At 56.5% G+C, this 22,596-nt stretch overlaps 1 protein-coding gene across 4 annotated transcripts; it reads left to right on the top strand.

Annotated features, from left to right (window-relative positions):
- Nucleotides 1-921: 921 nt before the first annotated feature.
- Mtss2 (MTSS I-BAR domain containing 2) lies at nucleotides 922-22,277 on the top strand. 4 transcript variants are annotated; one of them, XM_006974104.4, is made up of 14 exons: nucleotides 922-1,239; nucleotides 5,576-5,637; nucleotides 5,723-5,796; nucleotides 6,471-6,555; nucleotides 6,656-6,747; nucleotides 6,846-6,920; nucleotides 8,059-8,216; nucleotides 8,555-8,662; nucleotides 9,432-9,529; nucleotides 11,324-11,534; nucleotides 18,068-18,142; nucleotides 18,519-18,698; nucleotides 18,887-19,052; nucleotides 19,260-22,277. In XM_006974104.4, the coding sequence occupies exons 1-14, from the start codon at nucleotides 1,171-1,173 to the stop codon at nucleotides 20,045-20,047; spliced, it is 2,241 nt and encodes a 746-aa protein (XP_006974166.1). In that variant the 5' UTR covers nucleotides 922-1,170; the 3' UTR covers nucleotides 20,048-22,277. The 4 variants fall into 4 exon arrangements, with proteins under 4 accessions (XP_006974166.1, XP_076427632.1, XP_076427634.1 ...); XM_006974107.4 differs by having other exon boundaries at nucleotides 1,056-1,239; nucleotides 11,414-11,534; XM_076571517.1 differs by lacking the exon at nucleotides 18,068-18,142 and having other exon boundaries at nucleotides 1,055-1,239.
- Nucleotides 22,278-22,596: the final 319 nt, after the last annotated feature.

The raw sequence follows: 22,596 nt of genomic DNA on the forward strand, positions 1-22,596 counted from the left end.
AATCCTGGTTTCTCATTCCCTGTACAATGTGGATGTCCCCATAGGCTGGGATAGCACAGCAGAACACTGCAGATCACTGAGTAGTGGGAGGAAAGTAGTCAGAGATGGATTCCCCAACCTTTGATTTAGCTCAAAGAACCTCTGTACCTGTCACCAGGCTTTGGCTCCTCTTGGCTTGGCCTTCGGATGAACCCCTAATTGCCTACTGTGTCCCTTTAGTCGCTTGGAGTTTGTGCCTGCTTTTCCCTAGAGCTCTAACTATGTGTCCCCCCTGAGAGTAGGTTCACCTGGAGTCTCCAGGACGACGGCAGTATTTGCCCTCGCCCACGTGCACATGCGTGCATCCCCACACACTACACTGCAGGTCCGACACAGACCCCTACTCACGAGGAAGTTGGGCCAGGACACCATCACTATTTCCACCCTCAATCCAGGTGGCATCGGCACCAGTTAGAAAAGGAGCGGAAGGACATTTGTACAGGAGGGCTGGAGTTTATGGATGGCCTGTGGGGTGGACAGCTCCAACGCAGCCAGCTCCCGTTCCCCTCTACGCGCCTGCTCCGCGTTAGCCGTCGGTCCGGCGGGCTGCGCTAAGGACCTCATCCACGGCGGGGGGCTCATCTTTAGCGAGCCCAAGGCCTTAAAGGTACAAGCGGGGGGCCGCTCCCGCCGGGAGCTGATCGGGCCCCGCCCCTGCGCCGCCCGGACCCGCGGTGGCGCCCGCGCCCGCCGGCCCCTCTAGCCCGACCAGTCTGGCAGCGCCAGGGCTCGGATTTCAAAGCCCTGGTTTCTGGCCGTGAATGGGCCCGCGCCCGCCCGGCCTTTCCCACAGCCCCCTCCCGCGCTCCCTCCCCGCGGCCCTCCCTCCGCCGCGCCCACGTGACGCCCAAGCCTCGGCGGCTCGGATTACCGCCGCCGCCGCTCCAGTGCCCGCGCCGAGGCTGCGCCGCGAACTGCCCGCGCCGCGCCCCCAGCCTCACCGAGCCATGGCCCGCGCCGCCCGCCCACGGCCCGCAACCCCGGAGCGCGGCGCTGCCGGCCGCTGAGAGCGCGGCCCCGAGGCGGGAGCCCCGGCGCGGCCCCGGAGCAGCGCCCGCGGCGGCCCGGCCCCTCCCCTGCGCGGCTCCCCGCGCCCCTTGCGCGCCCTGCTCCTGCGCGCCCGGCCCCAGCATGGAGACGGCAGAGAAGGAGTGCGGCGCCCTGGGCGGGCTCTTCCAGGCCATCGTCAACGACATGAAGGTACCCCCCGAGCGGGCTCCGGGCGCGGGTCCCCTCCGAGGGACGCGTGGCAGGCAGCCGTGTCCTGCTGTGGCCGTGCGGCGCGATGTTCGTGTGTGTGTGTGTGTGTGTGTGTGTGTGTGTGTGTGTGTGTGTGTGTGTGTGTCCGTGCCCTTGTCTGATCCTGTCCTGCTGCGCCCGCCTTGCATTCAGGTCTCTGGGTGCCTGTCTGGGTCCCAGTAAGGGGGTGAGTGCTCGCAGGTTGGGGTGTCCGTGAGGTCGTTCCATACGATCCCGATCCAAAGCTGAGCACCCGCGAGCTCCCTGTGCCCCAGACCCCTAAGCTATGAATTGGGTTGTCTCCAGGACCGACCCTTAAGTCCCTTTAACGGATGGATACAAGGTTTCTCGGGCCTCCGCCCCCTTCCACCACAATGCCCCCACACACACATACCCCGACGCCCCAAAGCCCAGACAATGCTGTCACCGCCGAGGCAGGAAAAAAATAATAAAGCAAAGAACCGTTAACTCTTTCCCCGCCAGCCTCGGTCTCTGCGTGGACGCAGCCCCACCCCCCACCAACAACCCCAGCAAGCTCCAGTACTCCAGACCTCGGGTGGGGCCATCCCTGCAGCCCAAGGATAGGACTGGGTCCACCTTGGGAGGAGGCAGGGCGAAGGCTCGGTGCTGGTGAAGCACCCCGAGCCAAGGGAAACGTCTTCAGCAACCCCCGCTTCCTGATCACTCAAGGTCAGACTGAGCTGGCACCCCTTTCAGATGGGGAAACTGAGGCCTGGGGATGGCTCAAGGTCATTAAGGAGACCATTAGATCCTGCTTCTGACCTCAGCCCTAATTTAACCAAATTCTCCCTCACCCCAAGAGAGGCCAGCAGTGTCTACAGGACTGCTCCAAACTGACTAGGCAGGGAGAGCCTGGCTTCAGTGGCAGGGTGGGAGTCGAGAGCCAGTGTTCCTGCCCTTCACCATACTCCTTTCTTCGTCTAGGGACAGGATGGGGAAGGAACTAGGCCCCGCACAGAAACTCCTGAGCCTCCCCACTTCCCCCACCTTAGGCTCACACACACACCACCCAGCAGAATCCTACTAGACCCTGGGGGCTACAGAACCCACATACAGCTGCACCCTACCCAAGGGTTTCAGGCAAGTGCTTTAGGAAGGTGGGAGCAGCTTGCAGAGAGGCGAGAGATTGGGGCTCCCTCCCAGTGCTGCTGAGGGAACATCCCCAGTGAGGAGAGGCATATCGTCCAGATCCTTACCCCCTAGAGAGAGGCCCGAACCACACTGGCCTGGGACTGGCCGCTTAGCAGCATGTCAGTGCCTTCCCATAGTTCTGTACTTTCCCCCTGGGATCCCCCTCCCTCCCTGGCAACTCAACCTGAGGGCTCCTTCCCTGGCCCACAGCATTCTCTGCCCATCTTATGAGCGTTATAATCTTGGTGCCACCATCCCTTGCTGGAACTGGGTAACCCAGACCACCACCTCCCCTGGCCACTCGTGGGCTGGCAGAGGGTGGGAGGCGCCGTCACTGCCTCCCACTGGCAGCCACTCGACCAACACTGCAGCAAGCAGTCGCTTCTGCCCAGAAGAAACGGCAGGACGGTGTCCTCCATTTCCGTCCGTTGCGAGGAACTCTGATGAGACACAGGTCCAGTCTCAGCAAGGAGCTCAGGCTAAGTGGCAGGCAAGATTTCTAGATTCGCGGGGGCAGGATGGAAGAGGCTTTAGCAAGTATTGTCACATCACACACGATGTGCCCTTATCAGTGGCATGCATGTGATCAGGGACCCTGGCATGATAGAGGGGACCGGCCACCTCAAGGCTGGCTGACTGGACTTCAGAAAGCCGCTTCAGGCCGTCTCACCCGTGACCAGACTGCCCCGTGAGGCTGATCCTCAGCGAGCCCCCCACAACACTCGCTCTGGAGCTGCTGGAGAGCCCAACCCCGGACTGAGGGATGGCCTGGGAGGGGGTTCCGCCATCATATCTTCAACCTCATGGACAGAGGAGGGCACAAACCCAGCCAGAGGGCCCTGGAGAACTACTTCTGTCTCAAGCCAGAGACTTGAACTCGCCTAGGGCCAGTAGAGGCAATGAGGCCCCCAGCCCACACTGGGCTATCCAGAAAAACGGGCTCGTCCTAATCCAGAATGGGGAGTGTCACGCAGACCCATGGACCCTGGCTGTGGGGGAGGGCTCCTAGCAGAGAGGTGGGGGGGCTCTTGCCCCCTTGGCCAATTTCAGTCTGCGCACAGTAAGTGCCCCCGGGAGCCCACACACACAAGCCCCGTGAGGGAACTGTGTCTCTTCTGATTTTACAGCTGAAGAAACCTGTGGCTTGGGGGGGGGGGATGCATGCCCAGGGAGGGTCACCCCCCAAAGCCACACACTCCCTCTCAGCCACAGCTGCTTCTGTCTCATACCAGTCCCTTGACGGCTCCCTCCACTCCTCCGCTCCAGAGCAGTCCTCATGCGCGTGGTACCTCCTCGTTCTCTCAGTCCCTGTCACCTCCCCACCCAGCAGTGCGTGCAGGTGCTCACCACCCTGCTCCCCTGAAAACAGGAGGATCCCTCTATCTTGATATGTCCGATGTAAGATCAGACCTTGGCCGGGATCCCTGGGGCCTCAGACAAATCAGTTAACCTCACTGATCCTCGTCAGGAAAATGGGCTTCATTCAGGATTCACTCACAGGGTGGTGGAAGATGCATGAGCGTGTGTTGTGAGGACGGAGCCACTGCCTGGCCCAGGACACTTGGCCAGGTGGTACAGTTAGGTGGCTAGTGATGACATGACACACAGGGGCTTAGATCCTGGGCCTGGTGAAGCTGGCACTCTCCCTGGGGCACCTGTCCTTCAAGGCCCTTTCCTCTCTTCTGCCTTTGAGGTCCTTTGTGAACCATGGGGACACAGCGGGAAGAAGCCCATGCCCTTAAAGACTGAGGTGTCCGGATCCATCTTCCGAGGGGAAGCTGGGCTTGCTTCCCCAACACCATGGGTTTTTCCCCACCGTAGGGGACGGCCCAAGGGTTGCTGAGGGGACTAAGCTTGCCTGGGGACCAGGAGAACTGACTGGATGCCCTGCAGTCCAGCATTTCTCCGCACGCAGGAGAGGGGTCCTCGAAGGCTTCCCTGCCAAGTGGCATTCAGGAGATGTCAGAGTACCCCCTCTTGAGAGACCCCTAAAGACCAATGCCCGGATTAGCTCCTGGGGACTGCTAGGGACGACCTCCCGGGCCTATTTATCCAGAGCTGTGTGGTGGGGACAGCCCACCCACAGCCTCCTCGTCCAGCCTCAGTACACTTCTCAAATATTTGCTTTCCCTGACACTGGCGTGACTGGGCAGGGAGAGGGCGCTTTGGAGGGTCTGTGAAGCAGCCCGCCTCCTTGCTGTCCCTGGAGATGCTGGCTAGACCGACCCGGGGGTTCCAGCCAAGCGCGCAGTCCTCCCTAGGCCTTGGGACCTGAGGCTCTACTGTCCCTTTTACCTTGAGAGAAGCCTCGGTCCCAGGAAGCCTAACGTGGGACAGGGACTGGGCCTTTGCTAGCCCTGGGCTACCGTTCAAAGAGCAACGTCTCCCGCAGGGCCCTCCAGGCCAGGGCTGAACTTTTCCAGGCCTGGCGGCCATGAAGAAAGAGCATTAGCCAGAAAAGCCCCTTAATCAGACTGGACAACTCAGTCACCAGGAACCCGACCTCCCTATTGGGAAACCCCCTCCCAGCATAGAGCCTCTGGCCAGGGTAGGATAAAGGCCACACTGTTCCCCTGGAGGGAGAGGAGGGGCTGGAGAAAGGTGGCTCTGTTGGCTGCACAAGGCCCCATTCAGCCTGGGGCCTACTTGTCCCAGCCAGGCTGACCAGCCTGTGTAGCAGCCATGGCCTCCCTGGGCCTGTGAGCCACCAATGCTGGCCAGGGTTGACCGGCCTGCCCAGAGCAGCTTCCGGGCCACAGTAGATAGACCTTGTCTGCCATTAGTTCTGCCAGGCTCCACCTCCCACCGCGCCTCCTCCTCCGAGCACTAGAAAGCAGGTCAGTGCCCACCTTCCACCACATGTGGTAGGGATATAGTGTCCTCCATTGGACTGAGCCCAGAGCCTAATGAGAAAGCCCCTAAGGAGACCATCTGCCACCCAGGGAGCATCGGTGACACATGGTTACCAACCGCAGGCCAGTCAGACGTCTTCACGCCTCGTCCTGGGCCCTTGGGCCCCTGTCTTGCCTCACAGGGCTCAGGCACCTCCTCTGTGCGGGAACAGGGCCATCTCAGAAACGGCCTAGGGTTTGGACATGTAGCCCCACCTCACAACATTCTTACCTCCTCTCTCCCGTCACCACAGAGCTCCTACCCCATCTGGGAGGACTTCAACTCCAAGGCTGCCAAGCTCCACTCTCAGCTGAGGTGAGGCTGTGCAGGGTTGTCCACACTGGGGAGGGATGGGGTAGAGAAGGGCCTCTCGCCTGCTGACCGCTGTGTGTCTCCCCAGGACCACCGTGCTGGCTGCTGTGGCCTTCCTAGATGCCTTCCAGAAAGTAGCTGACATGGCCACCAACACCCGAGGTGGGGAGGGAGCGTGGTTGGAGGTGGGGGATGCGCCCAGTGGGCCGGGAGGCTGGAGAGGGATATGGGCCGTGGGAAGGACACAAAGCCCAGAATGGAGACCTTGGCGTCTGCTGTGATGGCATGGGACAGGTGAGCAGTGGCAGGGATGTTACCAGGAGGTCACCCTCTTGCTGTGGGCCGCTCAGTTAACCCTTCAGTAGCGGTTGTTGGCGGCTCTGTGGTTTCTCAACCGTCCCCATGGGCCTTCTGTGAGTTGTATGGGGCAGGTGAATAGTCTTTGGGGACTTGGAGGCCCCTTTCCTCCTGGTTCATCTAGCAAGCGCCTGGGCTCCAGTACCTTCGAGTACCCACGGTTGCCGCCCCTGGAGTCCGCTGCACTGGGTCCCAGCAGGACCATTCAGAAATATTGCTGCCTTTTCCTTGGGTGATTCACCCAGCTAGGAAAGAGGGAAGGCTCCGGGGCTGGCTAGCAGGGCACCTGAAGCCAACGAAGGCTGGGAGAGCCCGATATCCCAGGGATACAGCCCTGGTCCCCAGGGATACAGGATTACCGGCGCTGGGGGCGGGGCAGGGGCGGCCTTTGTGGGACAGCGCGCCCCCTCGTGGCCGGAGGCCGGGACTGCAGAGGCCCCCAGCCAGGCCCCTTCCCATGCAGCTTGCTTCCTTGCCAGGGGCCACGCGGGACATTGGCTCAGCACTCACGCGCATGTGCATGCGCCACCGCAGCATCGAGACCAAGCTGCGGCAGTTCACCAAGTGAGTGGGCACACAGCCGACCGTAGGGGTATCCGAGCCTAGAGAGGCCATCCCTGACCGAGCTCCGCCCGCTAGCCCTAACCACTGCTCTTTCCCACAGCGCGCTGCTGGAAAGTCTCATCAATCCACTGCAGGAGCGCATTGAAGACTGGAAGAAGTCAGCCAACCAACTGGACAAGGACCATGCGAAAGGTAGGGTGGAGCTTTGCGGGGAGGGGCGGGAGGGGGAGGTCCCCGAACCTCTCCACAGGGAACCCCTCACTTTAGCTCCCCTCTCGCCCCGGCCGCAGAGTACAAACGAGCCAGGCATGAAATCAAAAAGAAGTCATCGGACACACTGAAGCTACAGAAGAAAGCGCGCAAAGGTAGAGGCCCCCAGCACCCCCACTGAGGCCCAGTCCCTCGGGCCCCATTCCGTAGCCCCAACCACCCTCTGGAGCAGCCCCCCACCCAGGGCATCATCCTGGCCAGGGGCATCCGGTCCCAACACAGGACACTCCAACCTGTCGGGTGGGACCGAGGGAGCACCCAGCACCCCAGACTGCCCAGGCCCCCACCCCTCCCCAGGAGTGGCTCATCCGGCTGTCTTTCACACATTCTTTCTTTCTCTGTCTCCTCTCCTCCTCCCACATCCGTCCTGTAGAGCTGCTTGGTAAGTCAAATGTCCGTCCCTCCAGCTGCTCCTTCCCTCCTGGTCCCATTTGTCTGCCTCCGTCCCCACCCCCCCAGCTCAGGGCCATTGGAAGGAACCTCTCCAGACCAAGAAGGAACAAGGAAGGCGGTCGGTCCTACCAAGGGAGGGGCCTGGGGCACGCTTCCCCTGGTTCCCTTGGGGCCCCTGGCCAGAGATGAGTCCCAAGCCACTGCTGGGTCAGTCTGCCAGGCCAGGAGGGGTTCACTGGCTGGGCAGGGTGAGGGTCACAGGTCACCTGTCACCTCCCCGTCACGGTCTACTCCACATCATCCTCTCGCCTCTCGCTGTCTCTCGCTGCTTCTTTGTGCTGCTCTTGCTAGCTGGTCCCTGAGCTGAGTTATGACCCCTGCTGAGACACTCCTCTTTGCTCCCCAGGCCCAGCTACAGCTCCTGACCCTGCACCTCTTAGTGGCCTGGCCTGAAGCTGAGCTCAGCCTCTACCCTGATCTCCTTTGTCCTGCTTTCAGCCATTTCCCTCTGTCTCTCTCTTGAGGTCAGGGCTACCATGCCGGGCCAGTTAAAGCATCCTGAGTGATGGAGGCCTCCAGCTGGCCTCCCCGTAGTCTAGCCTCCAGGTCCCAGGTGGCTGGACAGCTTGGTGTTGCTGTGTCTGTCTGTCTGTCTGCGTGTCTTCTCTGCCTGCTCTGGTGGGACCGGCCCCTCCAACAAGCCTTAGAGTCCGCTCCATGCTCCCTGGCTCCCTTGTCCCCAACCCCACAGCCAAAAACACCACCCCAGGGGGCCTACGCCATGGGTACCGCCAACAGGGCCAGCGTCCCCAGCGCGGCCTCTCCTCCCAACCCCTGCAGGGAAAGGAGACCTGCAGCCCCAGCTGGACAGCGCACTGCAAGACGTCAATGACATGTACCTGCTCCTGGAGGAGACGGAGAAGCAGGCGGTGCGCCGAGCGCTGATCGAGGAACGGGGCCGCTTCTGCACCTTCATCACCTTCCTTCAGCCTGTGGTGGTGGGTCGCTCGATGATCTGGACCCCTCCCCCCTGGGGAGGGGCAGGGGACAGACCCAGGGTCGACCTCTTCACCTTCCAGAGTGCTTCTTGGGGAATCGTAGGTGACTTCACTCAGGGCCCAGCCTATCTGGCCCGACAGCAGGTCTTACAGCTTAGGACACTCTGGCTGCATCTAGACAGAGGGCCACATGAGTTACCCTGGAGGTACAGGCCCCAGCCTGAATCAGCACTGATGGTCAGGGAAGGGCAAGAGAGGAGGGGCCTAACGGGCCTGTGTCTCCGGAGTGGGTGGCCAGGGGGGGGGCCTGGGGACTGACTGACTGACTGCTTCCTCAGAATGGCGAGCTGACCATGCTGGGAGAGATCACCCACCTGCAGGGCATCATTGACGACCTGGTGGTGCTGACCGCGGAACCCCACAAGCTGCCTCCCGCCAGTGAGCAGGTGCGGCCACCCCTGGAGTCGAGGGCCGAGACCAGGACCAGGGAAGAGACGGTCCTACCCTCGTGTAGGGAAAGAGTAGATAAAAGAGGGAGGTGTTTGGGGGAGGCACTTGGGAGAAGACGACCAGAAACTGTCCCACAGCCCCTGGGAGATTTCTGGGAATACCTGCCCAGGTGACGTATGATGTGCTCAGGACCCAGTAGGGCTCAGAGCAAAACAGCTGGGCAGAAGCCAGGTCCCTGGGGCTTGGTTCTTCAGAGACCCCTGGCTGGCTGCCATCCACTCCCAGAACGCCATCCCTTCCCATTGAACCAACCCCCACCCACACAGAGGCACACACTGCACTGGACGGCCCCCTGTGGTCGGGAACTTCCTATGTAGCCCACACTCTGTAGCACACCCCCCTCAGGTTGCCTTACTGAGTTCTCTCAACGGTGTTCTGAGCTGGCTCCAGTTCACAGGAGAAAACAAGACTCAGAAAAGTCCAGAGACTGTCTTAACCCCTCACGTCATGGCGCTCCCAGCATTTCCATGACATGAGTCTTCGGGAGCACCTGCTGGTCCCTTGTCTCCTTCCTGGTGGATGGGCTCAGTAATAAGCCAGCGTTAGGAGAAGGCTGGGTGGCTAGAGATCTTCAGCGTCATCTCCTGAGGTTCATAGTTGAGGACAGGGTGGAGGATGTCGTGCCCTGCCAGCTCTCTGAAGCATGATAAGACATTCTGCAGGTTAGGAGCTGACTCTCATGACTGCCCCCATGTCTCTGTCCAGGTAATCAAAGATCTGAAGGGCTCTGACTACAGTTGGTCGTACCAGACACCACCCTCATCACCCAGCAGCTCCAGCTCCCGGAAGTCTAGCATGTGCAGGTGGGTGGGGAGCTCATGGAGGGTGAAGGGGGAGGCAATCCCAGGAGGGGCTAGGGAAACCCAGGAAAGCTGGGTTGGCAGTTGCTTTAGCACCTCAGAACTCACACAGCATCCAAGCACCCAGGGACTTTTCACATGTAGGGGTTATGGGCGCAAGCGTTGATTGGCAGGAAAGGCGGCCAGAGGCTTCATTGATGGAGCATCATTGTGTGCCAGGAGCCACGGCTTTTTCTCCAGTGAGTCCTGACATCATTGTGTCACACTTGAGTTGTGATTTAGTCATTGGTCTCTGCCAGGCCTAGGACAATGTAGTATGGTAATAAGAAGGTGAGATCAAACTCTGCGTGGTGATGCAGGCCAGTAATCCTAATACTTGGGGAGGGAAGCAGGAAGATCAAGGGTTCAAAGCTAACCTGGGCTGCTTATTAAGACCCTGTCCCCAAAAATAAATTTTAACAAGCTAGGTGGAGTGCCATTTGTGGTGGTACACACCTTTAATCCCAGCACTAGGGAAGCAGAGGCAGGTGGATCTCTGTGAGTTCAAGGCCAGCCTGGACTACATAGTGAGTGCCAGGACTATGTAGAGAAACTGTTGCCAGGTGGTTGGTGAAGGTGCAAGCCTTTAATCCCAGCATTTGGGGGGCGGGGGGGAGGCAGTAATTCAAGGTCATTGCCAACTATATGTCAAGTTGGAGGCCAGCCGAGACTTTATGAGTCCCTGCCTCAATAAACAAAACTAAAGTTTCAGATCAAAAAGTGGTGGGGTGGTTTCTGGGAATATCTGTTTGGACTTCAGGGTAAAGGACACTCCAGCCTGGTCATTGCCTCAATTAGTCCCTGGAAGTTGCCACAAGCTTTTGCCCTGGTTTAGGTGGGCTTTTTAGGTCTCACAGAGATAGGGAGAAGCTTGAAGTCTTGCTCATCCAACAGACTGGCCCTGAGGTCAGTGTGAAGGAGATGCTGGTGGTTCAAGGGTCCTCAGGTAGGGAGGGCAGTGAACTCAGAGCAGCTTATAGATTGGGGGAGCTCTGGCCCAGGTACCCCTCTCCCCAGAATGCTCTCTGTCTGGGCACTGGGAACTAGAGAGAAGCTGGACCCAGTGATCTGTGTATCCTACACCAAGAGGTGGGCCCACAGCCTCTGGGGCCTCTTCAGGCCTTGAATGAGTGGTGCTTGTCCCAGGAGGAATGTGATTACAAAGGCGATGTTTAGGGTTGGAGCCTTGGAGGCCCAAGGTCGTGTCCAGGAGAAGGGCAGGAATTCACTGCCAGGAATGCTGGCTGGGCAGAGGGGAGAGCCATGGAAAACTGTGATCCCAAAGAGAGGGGGTGACAAGGTGATGACAAGGTAGGACCCACCTGGCAAGCAACCTCCATTTCCAGACACCATCGTCTCACCATATTCCAGGTCCTCAACTGTGACTAGACAGCGAGCAGCAGGCTGTGAGGAGGCAGTTTAGAAACTATCAGGCTTGTGTCTGTTCTCAGTTTCCAATGCCTGGTGACTCAGCTTCCCCATCATGAACCTATGAGCAACCAATCTGATGGTAGCGTGGGAGGCAGAGGGACTCCTCCCTTTGGGTATACCCTGACAGGGACTCCCCAGCGCTGAGACATGTCATCCCGGAACGCTTCAGTAGTACCTGGGTCTCAGGACCTTGTAGTCTGACATTTTCTTCTCCTTCCTTTGCTCCTCGTCTCTCCCCACCTCCTCTGTCCTCTGTCACCCTTCCCTCTCCACACACACCTGTGTCTCCTTGTCCGGCTGCCGTGCCTCCCTCCGGCACTCCCTTAGTGCCCCCAGCAGCAGTGCCAAGGGTGGCGGAGCCCCGTGGCCCGGGGGTGCCCAAACATACTCACCCAGTTCCACCTGTCGCTACCGTAGCCTGGCGCAGCCGGCCGCCACCCGCCTCTCCAGCGTCTCTTCCCACGACTCTGGCTTCGTCTCCCAGGACGCCACCTACTCCAAGCCCCCTTCGCCCATGCCTTCAGACATCACCAGCCAGGTGAGAGGACATCCGGAGGACCGCGTGGGTGGGGAGCAGGAGCCTCGGGCCGAACTCGGGCTGTCCTTGAGAGGGGAAGCGGTTAGCGCTGGAGCCTGGGCACGTGGCCTTTGTGCTGTTCTGTGTTTCTCTTGTTGGGCTCCATCTCCATGTCACTTGTAACCGCCGTCTCGTTGTGGTTTAGATGAGTCTTGTAAAAGCATGTGCCTGGATGTTCTTGTTTTATCCAAGCTGGCATTCTCTGTGCCGATGATCAAAGCCCAGAGCGTTGTATACACTAGACAAGCACCTGGTCACTGAGCTAACCCTCCAGCCTTGGCCACTTGTGTGTGTAGTAGTTTTATTATTTATTGTTTTATGTGTGTGGGTGTTTTACCTGTGCTTTGTCTGTGTACTGCGTGTGTGCCTGGTGCCCGAGGAGGCCAGAAGAGAGTATTAGATCCCTCAGGACCGGAGTCATGGACAGTTGTGAGCTGCAGTGTGGGTGCTGGGAAGTGAACCGGCCAGTAGTGAACCAGCCAGTGCTCTCAACCGCTGAGCGGTCGCCCCCACATGTGGTATTTTTGAGTCAGGGTCTTAGGTCGCACAGATTGGCGTGTGTGTGTGTGTGTGTGTGTGTGTGTGTGTGTGTGTGTGTGTGTGTCTGGGCATATGTGTGTGTGTCTGTCTGTCTGTCTGTCAGTCTGCCTGGGCGTGTGTGTGTGTGTGTGTGTGTGTGTGTGTGTGTGTGTGTGTCTGTCTGTCTGTCTGTCTGTCTGGGCATATGTGTGTGTGTGTGTCTGTCTGTCTGTCTGTCTGGGCATATGTGTGTGTGTCTGTCTGTCTGTCTGTCTGGGCATATGTGTGTGTGTCTGTTTGTCTGTCTGTCAGTCTGCCTGGGCGTGTGTGTGTGTGTGTGTGTGTGTGTGTGTGTGTGTGTGTGTGTGTATGTGTAGGTATACATGGATGCATATGGAGATCAAAGGTCAACCTTGGATATTATTCCCCAAGAGCCATCCACCTGAATTTTTGAGACAGGGTCTCACTGGACTAGACCTCACCAAGTAGACTAGGCTGGCCCATTCCCCAGGTCTTTGCTTTCCTGGTGCTGGGATTACAAGCATGCATAACTGCTTGGCTTTTAAAAAAAAAATACATATGTTTCTTTTTATTATTCTAAATTGTGGGTAGGTGTGTGGGTCTGCATGTGGGTGTGTGCCTGTGAGTGCAGGTGCTCTTGGAGGGCACTGGAGCACCTCCAGCTGAAGTCACAGCCAGTTGTGAGCTCTCTGATGTGGATGCTGGGACCCGAACTCAAGCCCTCTGGGAAAGCAGCAAGTGGTGCTCTTAATCACTGAGTCAGCCCTCCAGCCCGTGGGGTGGCTTTGTGTGGGTTCTGGGATCAGCCTCAGGTCCTCACTCTTGCCCTCTCTGTCCCCAGTCATCGTCTGTTTACCCTGCTTCCATTGCTTCTGTTCGGCTGGGGTTATAACTAAATGTGCGTCTCACGTCTCACCTTCTTCTGTCTTTCTGTGGCTCTCTCTCTCTCTCTCTCTCTCTCTCTCTCTCTCTCTCTCTCTCTCTCTCTCTCTCTCTCTCTCTCTCTCTCTCTCTCTTTTACTACCCATAAGGGATTTGGCCTTTTTTGTTCAATTAATTCTTCAATGTTTTGTTTTCATCAGAGACAAGTTTTCCCAGTATATTGCAGACTGGTCTCAAGCTAGCAATCTCCCTGCTTCAGCCCCCCAAATCCTAGGATTACAGGACTGTATCTCCAAGCCTTATTTCATTTTAGGCTTGTAGAAGAACTTCAGAAAGCACAGTGTCCCCAGGCATCCTGTCCACAGTCTTACCTCAAGGTCAACATCTTATGTAACCACCAAACAATTTTTTGTTTGTTTATTTTACCCCCTTGTTTTTTTGAAACAGCGTCTCACTGTGTAACTCAGGCTGGCCCCAAACTCTCAATCTTCTGCCTCAACCTTCTAAATGTTGTCATTATGGATGTGAGCCACCACACCCATAAGCATATATATTTTGAGACAAGGTTTCTCTGTAGCTTTGGTGCCTGTCCTGGATCTCGCTCTGTAGACCAGGCTGGCCTCAAACTCACAGAGATCCACCTGGCTCTCCTCCCGAGTGCTGGGATTAAAGGTGCATGCCACCACCACCTGGCTACCACACCCAGCTTTAACACAAAGGTGAAAATTTTTTTTTCTGGTGGGAAGAATGGAACCCAAGGCTTCTGGCAACGCGGGCAAGCACTCTACCACTGAGCCCCAAACTATTTTCAGAATCAGGGAAATAAGACTGGTCCAAGTATGACATCACATCTTCTACAGCCTTTTGTTTTGTTTTGTTTGGGGTACACACGCACGCACACACGCACGCACGCATGCACATTTAGCTAGTTTTCTGTCTACTGTCCTTTTATCTGGTCCAAGAGACAAGAGTCCAGCACAGAACATCAAGTTCTTGCACCAGCTTTCTGTCTTTCTCAACTTTGGTGTTTTGAAGAGCACCATTCAGGTATTTTGTAGGCTGCTTGTGAGTTTGGGCTTGTCCGATGTCTTCTTGTTGAGAGGAAAAGGCCAAAGGTCTCTGGCAAGAACACCACGTATCAGCTGTGGGATGTCATTTTGCCTCATGACTGGTGACGAGGTGGAGCTGGCCAGACTACTCACTGTTCCTTCTCCTCATCTAATTAACGAAGTACCGTCTGGGTGACACCTTGAGACTCTGCAGATGCCCTGCTGGCCGTCAGTCGTTCACACCCTTATCTTAGCATCCTCACCTGCTACAACAGGGATTTCCTGATTCCATCATTCCTCCCACATTCATTAACTGAAATCTCACTGTAAAATCAACCTGTCCCTACTCCCCATTTATTTATTTATTTATTTATTTTTTTTTTTTTTTTTTTTTTTTTGGTTTTTTCGAGACAGGGTTTCTCTGTGTAGCTTTGCGCCTTTCCTGGAGCTCACTTGGTAGCCCAGGCTGGCCTCGAACTCACAAAGATCCGCCTGCCTCTGCCTCCCAAGTGCTGGGATTAAAGGTGTGCGCCACCACGCCCGGCTACTTCCCATTTATTTGTGCAGACAATTACTTGTTTATGCCATAATGGACTCATAAAACTATTTGATTCTATGGGTTAAAACCCATTACCACTGAGTCTCAAGAATTTTTTAATTGTTTTACATGTTATATATCATGTTGGGAAAGACTGTCCACCCATACAAAGTAAATGTATCACAACAGTATATCTGAGTAAGTCTGCAAACTGCACACACTCACGCAGCCAGCACCAAAAGCGAGACACAGTTTGACCCCAAAGCCCTTGCATTCCTCCATTGCTACTCTCCCACACCCAGGGTAATTGCTGTGTGCGTGTGCGTGCATGTGTGGGTGCGTGTGTGTGTGTGTGTGTGTGTGTGTGTGTGTGTGTGTACACTTATAACTTACTAGGCTAGGAGTATAGTTCAGTTGCCAAGCACTTACATAGCGTGCATGAAGCCTTAGGTTTGATCCCAGTACCACAAATATTTACATATATGATTTATATGAAATCATACAGTATGTGCCTTGTGTGTTTGACTTCTGCTGTCAGCATTATGTGTATGAGATATGAGATTCATCTGTTTTACATGATTCAACATGTTTTACATGTTATATATCATTTTCATGGATATATAACGTTCTATTGCATAAGTATGTAATTTATTTGAGTAGTCTATGTTTTCAGGACATTTAGATAGTTCCCTGGTATTCAAGGTTCATTTATGTTGCTGTGGTAAAATATCCTAACAAAAAAAGCATCTTAGAAGAGAAAGGAATTTATTCATTTTATAATCCAGATTATAGTCCATCTTTATAGGGAAGTCAAGGTAGGAACTTCAAACAGAGAGAGAGGAGTGAATGGACACATACATGCTTGCTTGTGCTCAGCCTGATTTTTTTCACTCACATAGATCAGGACCCCTGCCTTAGGGAGTGGTGCCACCCACAATGGGCTGGCTCAGTTAACTTAAGACAGCCCCCCATAGACATGTGCACAGGCCAATCCAATGTAGACAGTCCCTCACTAAGACTCTCTTCTCAGGCAATGCTATATTCTGTCGAGGTGACAAAGCGAACCACCACACCATGGCTGCTCATAGTACTGCTGTACACATTCTCGTACACAGTTCTGGGGGAAATGTGGTTAGGAGTAGACTTGTGAATCGCAAGATTCTTATTAACAAGGTTGTAATGGTTATTGGCTGATGTCGCATCCCTACCAGCCCTGGTATTTTGTAACTTCTTCACTTTAGTCATTTTGATAGGCATACAATAGTAGTACCCTGTATTTGAATGTTCCTTATGATGCTGTGGTAGAATGTTTTTCATACTTTTTATTTGAGACAGGGTCTCATAGCCCTGGCTATCCTGGAACTCACTATGTAGACCAAGCTAGACTCAAACTCACAGAAGTCTGCCTGCCTCTGCCTCCCGAGTGCTAGAGTTAAATTTGTATGCCACTAGGTCTAATGTATTTTCATACTTTTAAAGTCCATTTGAACATCTTCTTTTGTGCAGGGCCTATTCATATCATTTGCCCATTTTTCATGAGAGTGTGTTCATTCATGTCCTTCATCAGAAATGTTCTCAGAGTATGCTTTTACTACCTTATTGGTATCTATTTTATTTTTTATTTTATTTTTCTTTATTTTTTTTTCTTCTTTTGGGCTGAGACAAGGTTTCTTTGTGTAGCCCTGGTTGTCCTGGAACTTGCTCTGTAGACCAGGCTGACCTCGAAGGCATATCCTTGCCTCTGCCTCCCCAGTGCTGGGAATAAAGGCATGTGCCACCACGGCCTGGCTGGTATCTGTTTTCTAATATTTATATATCTTTATTTCATGTGTATAAGTATTTTCTTGCATGCATGTGCACTACTGGATGCAGTACCTGAGTGGGCCTGAAGAGGGCATCAGAACCCTTGGAACTGGAGTTAGTTGTGAGCCACCATGTGGGGAACTGAACCCAGGTCTTCTACAAAAGCAGCAAAGTGCTCTAAACTGCTGAGCAGTCTCTTTAGTAGTGTCTTTGAAGGACTAGAAGCTCCTAATTTAAGCTCAGTCCAGTTTATCCATTTTAAAAAATCATTAGTGCTTCTGCTGTCCTGCCTGAGATTCTGGATCATTCCAAGACTCTTCACTCCATCGTCTTGTTTCTCCAGCCCCTTTACTCTTGGTGTGTTGTTTTTTAAAGATCTATTTATTTATTATGTACACAGAGTTCTGTCTGCATGTCTGCCTGAAGGCCAGAAGAGGGCTCCAGATCTCATTGTGCATGATTGTGAGCCACCATGTGGTTCCTGGGAATTGAACCTGGGTCCTCTGGAAGAGCAGCCAGTGCTCTTAACCTCTGAGCCATCTCTCCAGCCCCTCTCTGACTTCTTTTTCTTGCTTTATTGCACTGGCAGAGATTGCTGGCACTGAGTAAGATGTTGATAGTGGACATCTTTGTCTTTTCCCCAGCCTCAGAGGGAAGTGTCAGTATTTCTGTGGATCTTCTCTATTGGGCTAGCGAAGTTCCTTTACTGTTCATTGTGTTAATGTTCATTTTTCTGGGCCTGGACGCTGAGCTTTCTTGCTGAGTTTTAACGCTGCGATTTTTAGTTGTTTAACGTCACGTTGCTGAACGTGGATGCATTGTTTTCCCCCCAATCCTCTTCTCTGGTGCTTTGTTCTCCTTCCTTGGGGTGATCTTTGCCCATCACTAGAAGTCTAGTGGTCCAAATGGGGAAGGGCATGGAAGTGGGGGAGGGGCGCTGCCGAAGCTACCCTGGCTTAGCTGATCCATCACATGATCCATCACATGGTGATGGAGCATCACCTGACTCCAGCTCAGAGCTCAGTGCCAAAGTCAGCATCTGCCCTGAGGTCCCCTCTCCCTTAACAGCGCCTCGCAGCTCCTGTACTGGACTACGCTCTTCCCCCCCCGCCACTGAATGTCTGCACCCCTAAAGACTCTCGAATCTCGTCTCTAATCAGCCTCATCCTGCCCAACTGCTGCCCAGTGCCTAGCCCCAGCCCCAGCCCTCCCTTACATCAGGTGATACATGTGGTTATGCACAGAAAACCGATGGGCAGCTCAGCCGAAATGTGCCCAGAAGGGCACTCGGGACTCCATCGTCCCTTCTCTCCAGGTCCTCCCTTTCCTGAGAAAACAGTGACATCGTTGACCTGGATGCCCAAACCAAACACCCATCGGTGTCCTCAGGTCCACTCTTTCCCTTGCTGCCACACATACGCTGTCTGCAGTGAATCCTAAGTTGAAGCCTTTAAACCGTGTGGCTCTTGGGCTGGGTCGTGGGCAGGTCAGTGCCTGCAGGATGTGCCCTGGGCTGCTGCCCTCTGTGGTGGTCTTGGTGTCGGTAACACCAGGAGGGGAGTACAGGGTGACGTGGCTGGATCAGACTGCCCACTGCATGCTACTGCTGTGACCAGAACTCTTTTCTCCCCCCTGCCTCCCTGGCCCCCATCTGCGACCACCCGCTCGCCTCTGCATGGCAGAAGTCCTCCAGCTCGGCGTCCTCCGAGGCCTCAGAGACCTGCCAGTCGGTTAGCGAATGCAGCTCCCCCACCTCGGTCAGTGCCCTTGGCCCCTGTCCCATTACCATCACCAGCTGCCCACCCCGTGCCCTCCTGACCTGGGGCAGTCGCCACAGCAGGGGCAGCCAGATTCAGCAAGAAAGCTGTTACATGCTGGCGCTTGCTTTGTGAAGCAGTTCACCTGGGCACTTACTGTGGCCATACCCTTCTGTCTGGAACACCCTGCCCTGCCCTGGGCTGGTGGGACAGAACAGTCACTGCTGCCCACCAGATTTGGGCCTCAGCCCTGATTGGAAACAGGAGGCCCCTCACAGATCAGCACCCCCTGAGCCTCAGCCACAAAGAAGGGCCTCTTTGGTCATGGGCAGTAAGGCCAAGGGGTCCCTTCTGACTTGCTTGTCATAACTTGCAGGACTGGACCAAGGCCGGTCCCCACGAGCAGCCGCCCTCGGCCACCACCCTGCAGCGGAGGAAAGATCGCGTGGAGCTCCTGCGAGACACTGAGCCAGGCCCCACAGGTGGGGGCACCGTGGGCTCCGGCGGAGAAGAGGTACCACGACCTCGGATGTCTCCTGCCACCATAGCGGCCAAAGTAAGTGTCCTCCTCCCCCAGCTCCCCGGCCAGGCCCCGCCTTCACTTCAGGCAGGCAGTGCCAGGATGCCCGCAGCTGTTCTTCAGGGCCCCGCTCTAGCCACCTTAATGGATAACCATCTGGAATCCCCAAAGAGGGTGGAAATGGAGCGTGGAAAAAGTCCGCCATTTTCCCCACCCTCCCTCAGCACGGTGAGGAGGTGTCCCCTGCAGCCAGTGACCTGGCCATGGTGCTGACCCGTGGACTGAGCCTGGAACACCAGAAGAGCAGCCGCGACTCCCTACAATACTCCAGCGGCTACAGCACACAGACTACCACGCCTTCGTGCTCCGAGGACACCATCCCCTCCCAAGGTGAGCCCAGAGGGGATCCCACGGGCTGAGTGTGCTTGCTGGACCTTCACAGCCCCAGGACCAGGACCCACCCGACCCGGGACGCCTGGGATGAGGGTCACACAAAAGAGGCCTGCCTTCCCCTCTCTCTGTCTCCCTTGAGTAGATACGGGGTTCGGGGAGCCCCTTGGCCCTGGGCTCACCACGCCCTGTGTGTCCCCCCTCCAGGCTCAGACTATGACTGCTACTCTGTGAACGGGGACGCGGACAGCGAGGGGCCCCCTGAGTTCGACAAATCATCCACCATCCCTCGAAACAGCAACATTGCCCAGAACTACCGCCGCCTGATCCAGACCAAGCGCCCGGCCTCAACTGCTGGGCTGCCCACGGCAGGGCTGCCCACAGCCATGGGGCTGCCTTCAGGTGCACCTCCCGGTGTGGCCACCATCCGCCGCACGCCCTCCACCAAGCCCACGGTGCGGCGCGCCCTGTCCAGCGCTGGCCCCATCCCCATCCGCCCACCCATCGTCCCTGTGAAGACGCCCACAGTGCCCGACTCCCCTGGTTACGTGGGGCCCACACGGGCGGGCAGCGAGGAGTGTGTCTTCTACACAGACGACGTGGCCTCGCCTCTGGCTCCAGACCTGGCCAAAGCCTCCCCCAAGAGGCTCAGCCTGCCCAACACAGCCTGGGGCAGCCCGACCCCCGAGGCCGCCAGCTACAGCGGGGCTGGGGTTGGGCTGGCCGCCGAGGACGATGAAGAGCAGCAGCTGGCTGCCAACAGGCACAGCCTGGTAGAGAAGCTCGGGGAGCTGGTGGCCGGCGCCCACGCCCTGGGCGAGGGCCAGTTCCCCTTCCCTACTGCTCTGTCAGCCACCCCCGCCGAGGAGACGCCCACCCCACCCCCCGCCGCCACCAGTGACCCCCCGGCCGAAGACATGCTGGTGGCCATCCGTCGCGGGGTCCGGCTCCGCAGGACCGTCACCAACGACAGGTCGGCGCCCCGCATCTTATGATGGTGCCACCCTCCCCTCCCTGTCTGGGCTGGCACAAGTAGGTGGCCTGATCTGTGAGCAAGCGGCCAGCCACTCGGAGCAGTGGCCCGAGCCGGAAGACAGAACAGCGCCCGGAAAGAGGCACAGCCACTTTACAGAAAGACAACCAGGCTGATCTCAGCATCTCATGGGAAGTGACTTCCTTTACGCACCTCGCCAGGACAGAGCCTGTTTTATACTTCCCTTACCTACACATCCTCCTTCCTGCAGGCCCTGCTTCGTCCCAGCCCCAGAGCCCATAACCAAGGGCTGGGGCCTGCCACAGGGGCCTCCCACCTGGCCTGGGGTCCACAATCCTCTTCCTCCGGTCCCGCTGTCCCCCAGGGCCATGTGCCCAGCTCTTTCCTTGAATGCCGGCTCCCTGTCTCCCTGCCTGGGCCCTGTCCCCTCTCCTCTTGCCTTTACCCTGCCTCTCCCAGGCTCCACTCTTTTGGGGGCAGGGTGGTTATGGGGGGGCCAGGCACTCCATCAGCTGACTATCAATTTGTGACCGGGGTTAGGCAACAGTCAGGTGTTGGGAAGCCAGGCCCACTCGTGGGGAAAGAGAGCCTAGAGGGAGGAAGTGTAGGGGCTTTGTCTCAGGACCTTCCAGCTCCCCTCCCCCTGTGAGGTGTCGGGAGTGGAGGCGAGGCAGCTGGGGGGGAGAGGCCAGAGGCCCACACCAGGTGTTTCAAACATCCTGCTCTCATCTGGACACTTTGAGGCTTTAACTCGGGGGTACCTTGGGGTTACAGTCTCGCCCATTGCTGGGGATAAGGGCTGGAGCATTAGAGGGTATGGGGGTTATTTTATTATTGTAATAAAATGGAGCTGACCCCAGACAAGAACTTGGTGTGGGGCCAGCTGGTGGTACAGGGTGTGTGTCCGAGTGCCTGAGAGACAGATGTGGGGGCCCCACGACGGGCTCTTGGCAGGAGAAGGGTGGAGTCAGCTCTCCCCCAACCAGGGGAAGCTCCTCTTCTTGCCAACATCTGGAGTGTTGGTAGAATAAAAGGCTGGAGAGGGTAGGCCAGGGGCCTCTGGCCAGTCTGTTGTGGTCTGGGTGAGCTGCAGGCCCAGCTTGGAGCAAGTCTTAGAAGGTTGGTTTTGACTTTCTGTTGCTGGAGGCAGCGCCATCCCAAGAAAGTCTTCGCCTGCAGCCCTGGCTGGGGCAGGCAGCAGGGGCCAGAGAGAGAGTGGGGCCCATGTCTGAGCAAGTCAAAGCATGTGTGTGCAGGGCGAGAGGAGGGATTCGGGAGGTACGGGTAGAGCAGGCAGCAGACTCCCTCGTCCCACAGGGAGTCCAGAAAGCATGCCTTGGTCTGGATGGAATGGAGTTGGGGCTGACCTGGGCCCAAGGTCGCGGGTGCTGCAGTGCCCAGGAGACTTCTAGAGAATGATCTCCAGGTCTGAGACCTGGTCCACCAAACTCAGTTGTCCCCAGAGAGCCCCAAGTATAGGGTCCAGGAAAGCAGATGGCCAGATGTGGAACCCTGGGGGTGGCATACTGGCTGCACTTCCCCCAACAGGGCTGATGGGAAGGGATGCAGGATGGGGGGTGGGGGCAGATGTGGCCCCTACACCCAGGGTGTGGCGGGGTCCAGGAGGAGGGGGTCCCTGAGAGAATGGGCTCACTGCCATCTGGGGGCTCCAAGCCCTGCTGGGAAGGGCGGCAGGGACTTTCCAGGAAGTGGGGTGGCACCCCCACCCCCACTCAGCCTTCCCTTCCCTCCAGGGCTGTACATACTCCATCCCCCATCTGACCCACGGTCCCCCCCCCCCTGCTACCACCTCCTCTTTAGCACCCACCTCTCGCCTAGGCCCCCCCTCGGGATCCGAGCCAACCATCATCCTGCATCACAGACTTTGGTTTGGGGCTTCTTCACATACATTTTATTTTTCATTTTGTACAGCAGCGTATTCTTTTCAAATGTGTCTTTTGACTGAAGTAACTTTTCTGGTGCTGTTAACGTGTTCCTTTCTTTTAATTTATTTTGCCACCCCTCCTGGTTCCTACTCACCCTCCCCCCAACCTCCCCCTCCCATCCTCTCAGCCCATCGGAACCACTTTTTTCTTTTCTTTCTGTCAAGTTTTGGATAAATTCTCCTGCCCACCCCCTTGTCCATCCTCTCCTTGATTTAAATAGTCACTGCTACAAGTAACAAATGCACTGTGAAGATTCCAGTATTAATAAAGTGGTACTGTAGTTAACACCCCGGGCCCCGCCTGGCTTCCCTGGGCTGCTGTTGCTTTACCTGCCTTGCTTCCTACCCTGCATCCTGGCCTTTGTCATCCCTGACCTGGGGCTGCAAGCCAGGTTTTTCTGGTACAAGTGGAGAAGTGGAGGACTTGGACGGAGACGTGAGTCGGTCTTCGAAGTGCTCCCCAGGAGACTGGGGGAGGGGAGCGCCAGAGGGAGGGCACAGACATGGCCAAAGAGGCGCCCCAGCAGACATCACTCAGGCCTGCTGGCACTTCAGGAGCTGGAAGAGCTGAGCACTCACTCAGTGGCCCTGGGCAAGGCTCTGCC

The sequence above is a fragment of the Peromyscus maniculatus genome, chromosome 5 (assembly GCF_049852395.1).
Source record: "Peromyscus maniculatus bairdii isolate BWxNUB_F1_BW_parent chromosome 5, HU_Pman_BW_mat_3.1, whole genome shotgun sequence".
NCBI classification, from domain to species: Eukaryota; Metazoa; Chordata; class Mammalia; order Rodentia; family Cricetidae; genus Peromyscus; species Peromyscus maniculatus.

Bases quoted from the DNA above. Each gene is read 5' to 3' on its own strand.
- Mtss2 (XM_006974104.4), top strand. From the start codon at position 1,171: ATGGAGACGGCAGAGAAGGAGTGCGGCGCCCTGGGCGGGCTCTTCCAG. The intron at 5,797-6,470 runs GTGGGGAGGGAG...CTTCCTTGCCAG, and splicing joins CATGGCCACCAACACCCGAG to GGGCCACGCGGGACATTGGC. The intron at 8,663-9,431 runs GTGCGGCCACCC...GTCTCTGTCCAG, and splicing joins TGCCTCCCGCCAGTGAGCAG to GTAATCAAAGATCTGAAGGG.